We start from the raw sequence: 5,423 nt of genomic DNA on the forward strand, positions 1-5,423 counted from the left end.
TGGAATGGATTCCTGCTGGGATGGAGACCCTGTGGGAATATCTGCTGGGATCCCTGCTGGGATGGATTCCTGCCGGGATTCCTGCTGGGATGGATTCCTGCTGGGATTCCTGTTGGGATGGATTCCTGTTGGGATGGATTTCTCTGGGATTCCTGCTAGGATGGATTCCTGCTGGGATGGAGACCCAGTGGGGATATCTGCTGGGATTCCTGCTGGGATGGATTCCTGATGGGATGGATATTTGCTGGGATCTCTGCTGGAATGGATTCCTGCTAGTATTCCTGCTGAGATACCCACTGGGATAGCTGCTGGGATAGCTGTTGGGATGGATATTTGCTGGGATTCCTGTTGGGATGGATTCCTGCTGGGATGGATTCCTCTGGGATTCCTCTGGGATGGATTCCTGCTGGGATGGATTCCTCTGGGATTCCTCTGGGATGGATTCCTGCTGGGATGGATTCCTCTGGGATGGATTCCTCTGGGATGAATTCCTGCTGGGATTCCTGCTGGGATGGATTCCTGTTGGGTTGGATTCCTCTGGGATTCCTGTTGGGGTGGATTCCTGCTGGGATGGAGACCCTGTGGCAATATCTGCTGGGATACGTGCTGGGATGGATTCCTGTTGGGATGGATATTTCCTGGGATTCCTGTTGGGATGGATTCCTATTGGGATGGATTCCTCTGGGATGGATTCCTGCTGGGATGGATTCCTGTTGGGTTGGATTCCTGCTGGGATGGATTCCTGTTGGGATGGATTCCTGTTGGGATGGATTCCTGCTGGGATGGATTCCTGCTGGGATGGATCCCTGCTGCTGCCTCCCATGTTCTCACTCTGCTTTCCCTTAAATAACCCCACTCTTTCATGGGATGAGGTTTATGAAACACCCACATTACCCTGCTGGGTGTCCCATTCATTTTCAGCCTTTTTGGTTAAAAAGGCGAAGGGAATGTTTTTTTAACACCCTCACCTCCCCTGGTGACCCTAAGTGCTGTCCCTGCGTGCTCTCCCCGTGCCAGTGGTGAGCTGTGGGCAGCCCAGAGTGGACAATGGGAGGCTGCTGAGCGGGTACCGCTCCCAGTACAGCTACGGGGACAGAGTGGTGKTCGACTGCGATTTCCGCCACAGCCTCAACGGCAGCGAGACCTCCACCTGCCAGGACAACAACCACTGGGAGCCCCCCSTGCCCGTCTGCCAGCGCAGTGAGTGTGCAGGACAGCCCCCCGGGACCCCTCCTGCATCAGCTTCATTAGAGATGAAATGTTCTTATCGCAGTGAAAATTGCCGTGCGGTCTGAAATCATAGAATCGCCTAAAASTCACCCAGTGCCACCCCTGCCATGGCAGGGACACCTCCCACTGTCCCAGGSTGCTCCAAWCCCCGTCCAGCCTGGCYTTGGACACTGCCAGGGGCAGCCACAGYKKCTCTGGGCACCCTCTGGACCTCCCCACCCTCCCAGGGGAMAATTCCTSCCCAATATCCCATCTAAACCCAACCTCCTTCACCCCAAGGCCCTTTCCCCTTGTCCTATCACCCCATGCACTTGGGAAAGGTCTCTCCAGGGAAAAAACATGTTTATATGCCTTGATTTGTGTCATTTGCATTCCCTTCCTGAGCTTGGATGATGAAATGCATCTCAGAATGAGCGATGGGAGTCACGGTTTTCACCCAAATCCCCMATCCCAGCCCTGTGCCCGTGTCCCTAACCTGCTGTCCGTCCCCAGGCAGCTGTGATGACCCCCCAGACGTGAGGAAYGCTGTCAAAGCCAGGCTGGCTGGGAACCTGTTCCCCGTGGGCACCGTGGTCACCTACGAGTGCCAGCAGGGTCACCGCTTCAGCTCCGGGGACACCGCGCACAACATCCGCTGCCTCCCTGAATTCGTGTGGAGCGAACCCCCAGCCCCGTGTGAGAGTGAGTGCTGGGGCTGCCTGAGACCTGTGAGGGATCTGCACTGCCCTGCTGTGGGGTGGGACAGCCTGGGGGTGCTCCAGAGCCCCCCCAGTTTGGTCTTTGCTGGCTCTGGAATTCCTTTGATTTGTTCTCCAGCCCCGGAGTTTTCTTTGTTTTGTTTTCCGGTCCCTTGAACCTCTGGAAAAATCCGCTGTGGTGTTGTTGCACCAAGGGGAGGGTCCATCACAAATATTCTACCCCCCAGCAAAGTCCACGGATGGCTTTGGGGCGGATTTAATGCCGTGATGTGTCCGTGTCCTACAAAACACCCACCCTTGTCGTCACGACAAATCTCCCCATTGGCTTTGCCACAGTTTCACCCTCGTTTGGCATTTCCCAGGAATTGTTTGCCCAGATCCAGACATCCCAAATGGAAAAGCCTTGTACCCATGGCATGTGGAAGATGTTTTTGAGTACGGGGACACACTGAAGGTGATGTGCAACGAGGGATTTGCTTTCAAAGAGCACAGCGGCAGCAGAGTCACCCTCCACTGCACCGAGGATGGCAGCTGGAACCCCTCGGTGCCAGAGTGCATTCCAGGTGGGGCTGGGGACATGGATCACGGGGACAAAACCCAGGGGGAAATTATCCCTGCTCCAGATGGACTCACACCTGGGTTAACTTGGGATGTGCAAGCAGCAAAAGATCCAGATGGGTCATTGTCATTGTCACTGTCATTGCCATGGTCATTGTTATTGTCGTTGCCATGGTCATTGTTATTGTCAGTCATTGTCATTGTCACTGTCATTATCATTTGTCACTGTCATTGCCATTGACATTGTCATTGTCATTGCCATTGTCATTGCCACTGTCACTGTCATTGTCATTGTCGTTGTCAGTCATTGTCATTGTCATTGTCATTGTCATTGTCATTGTCATTGTCATTGTCGCTGTCATTGACATTGCCATTGCAATTGTCATTGTCATTATCATTGTCACTGCAATTGTTATTGTCACTGTCACTATCATTGTCATTGTCATTGTCGCTGTCATTGACATTGTCATTGTCATTGTCATTGTCATTGTCATTGTCATTGTCATTGTCACTGTCACTGTCATTGTCATTGTCGTTGTCAGTCATTGTCATTGTCATTGTCATTGTCATTGTCATTGTCATTGTCATTATCATTGTCACTGCAATTGTCATTGTCACCTCACTATCATTGTCACTGTCACTGTCATTGTCATTGTCATTGTCATTGTCATTGTCATTGTCACTGTCATTGTCATTGTCATTGTCATTGTCATTGTCACTGTCACTGTCATTGTCATTGTCATTGCCATTGCAATTGTCACTGTCACTGTCATTATCATTGTCACTGCAATTATCATTGTCACTGTCACTATCATTGTCACTGTCACTGTCATTGTCAGTCATTGTCATTTTCTGTCATTGTCATTGTCATTGTCATTGTCATTGCCATTGCCATTGTCATTTTCAGTCATTGTCATTGTCGCTGTCGCTGTCATTGTCATTGTCATTGTCATTGTCATTGTCATTGTCACTATCACTGTCATTGTCATTGTCATTGTCATGGTCATTGTCATTGTCATTGTCATCATCATTGTCATTGTCACTGTCACTGTCACTGTCATCGCCATTGTCATCGTCGCTGTCATTGTCACTGTCATTATCATTGTCACTGCAATTGTCATTGTCACTGTCACTATCACTGTCACTGTCACTGTCATTGTCATTGTCATTGTCATTGTCATTGTCACTGTCATTTTCAGTCATTGTCATTGTCATTGTTACTGTCATTGTCCCTGTCATTGTCATTGCCCATGGAAAACGTGCAGGTTTTGGGCAGGGCTGAGCTGGTGTCTGCAGGGGTGCAAAGGGTGTTGTTCTGGAAGCTTCTAGAAGTTTGGGAAGTCCCTGAGAAGCCTGGGAGGCATTGACCCAGCGGGAAGGGGATGTGGTTTGTGTTTGGGTTTGCTCTGCTGACACCGGGCTGGCGAGCAGAGGATGTTCCCGACGCGTTTCCCCTCCCAGGAGAAAATGCAGCAGCTTAAATAACTTCAATAATGACAATGCTCAAAGTGCAACTGCATAAATAACTGGGACTGCTCAATTTCCTGAAATACAGCAGCTTAAATAACTTAAAAAACTGACACTGCTCAAAGTGCAACTGCATAAATTACTGGGATTGCTGAAATTGCAACTGCATAAATAAATGGGACTGCTCAAAATGCAACTGCATAAATAACTGGGATTGCTGAAATTGCAACTGCATAAATAACTGGGACTGCTCAAAATGCAACTGCATAAATAACTGGGACTGCTCAAATTCCTGGAATGCAGCAGCTTAAATAACTGACCCTGCTCAAACCCCTGAAAATGCAACAGCATACATAACTTACCCTGCTCAAACCCCTGAAAATGCAGCTTCATAAATAACTGACCCTGCTCAAATTTCTCAAAATGCAGCAGCCTGAATAACTGAAAGTGCTCCAATTCTTAACCCAGCAATGGGCACTGCAGCAATATCCACAAAAACTCAGAAAAACCTCACCAGGAGGAAAAACCCAGGAAAACCTCCCCAGGAGGAAAAACCCTGCTCCACCTCCCAGGGCAGCCAGCATTAGGGCATGGACAAGAATTCTTTTTCCTTTAGGGTTTCAGACAAAACCTGACACTTTGAAACCTTTTCTTTCCAGGGTTCAGATTTGGAAAGGGTTCAGGTTGGTAACTCCTCTCCACGGACACCATTCCTGGATTTCCTTTTAAAAACACACAAACACCCTTTATTTTCCTTCCTGCTCTTTTCAGAACCACGCTGCCCAAAGCCAGAAGTCCCTCACGCAAAGGAGGTTTCCAAGAACAAGAGGGATTACACGGTGGGGGCCGAGGTGAGGCTGCTGTGTGAGCAGGGCTACGGCCAGCGGGGTTCGGCGCTCATCACCTGTGGGGATGATCTGAGCTGGCACCCCTCTCTGCCCTTCTGTGACCAAGGTGTGTGTGGCTCTTTTGTACAATTAAAAAAAAAAAGAGCATTTATTAATTTAATATTTATTAAATGTTGTTTGATATTGCTATGTCGGCATAACATCATCATATAMGTGTCCAGAGCTAATTTGCATAGGATTACCTCGTGATTTTAAATAATTCTGGATCTCTGAGAGGCTGGAATCCCTTCAGCAGCTTCTTGTGGATGCTCCTCACAGCAGGCACCAAGTGAACTTTGTACTGATTTCCCCGCAGCGATCCTGATCCTCACTGAAGGTGATAACTGCACGGTTTTTCCCTGATGAATTCCCTTTTTTCCGCAGTCTGTGGGCCCCCTCCAGCCATCCTCTACGGGTACCACTCGGGCAGGGGTGGCACAGAGTTCCCCTATGGTGCCAAGGTGACCTACAGATGTGAGGAGGGGCTGTCCCTGATCGGGGACGAGTCCATCTACTGCACCTCGGATGATGGGAAGAGCCTGGTGTGGAGCGGGCCAGCCCCACAGTGCAGGGGTGAGTGTGG

The 5,423-nt window shown here is 49.5% G+C and overlaps 1 protein-coding gene across 1 annotated transcript in view; it reads left to right on the plus strand.

Annotated features, from left to right (window-relative positions):
• LOC130585008 (complement component receptor 1-like protein) overlaps positions 1 to 5,423 on the plus strand; it is a 23,805-nt gene that overhangs the window by 5,691 nt on the left and 12,691 nt on the right. Inside the window, exons 6-10 of the mRNA XM_057385307.1 lie at positions 1,018 to 1,200; positions 1,723 to 1,911; positions 2,291 to 2,491; positions 4,725 to 4,907; positions 5,225 to 5,413. Of these exons, the coding sequence (XP_057241290.1) occupies positions 1,018 to 1,200; positions 1,723 to 1,911; positions 2,291 to 2,491; positions 4,725 to 4,907; positions 5,225 to 5,413 (945 nt within the window). The remainder of the gene's footprint in view (positions 1 to 1,017; positions 1,201 to 1,722; positions 1,912 to 2,290; positions 2,492 to 4,724; positions 4,908 to 5,224; positions 5,414 to 5,423) is intronic.

This window comes from Malurus melanocephalus, unplaced genomic scaffold (genome assembly GCF_030028575.1).
Source record: "Malurus melanocephalus ecotype Western Australia unplaced genomic scaffold, MMel_1.1 scaffold_808, whole genome shotgun sequence".
Taxonomy (NCBI): domain Eukaryota; kingdom Metazoa; phylum Chordata; class Aves; order Passeriformes; family Maluridae; genus Malurus; species Malurus melanocephalus.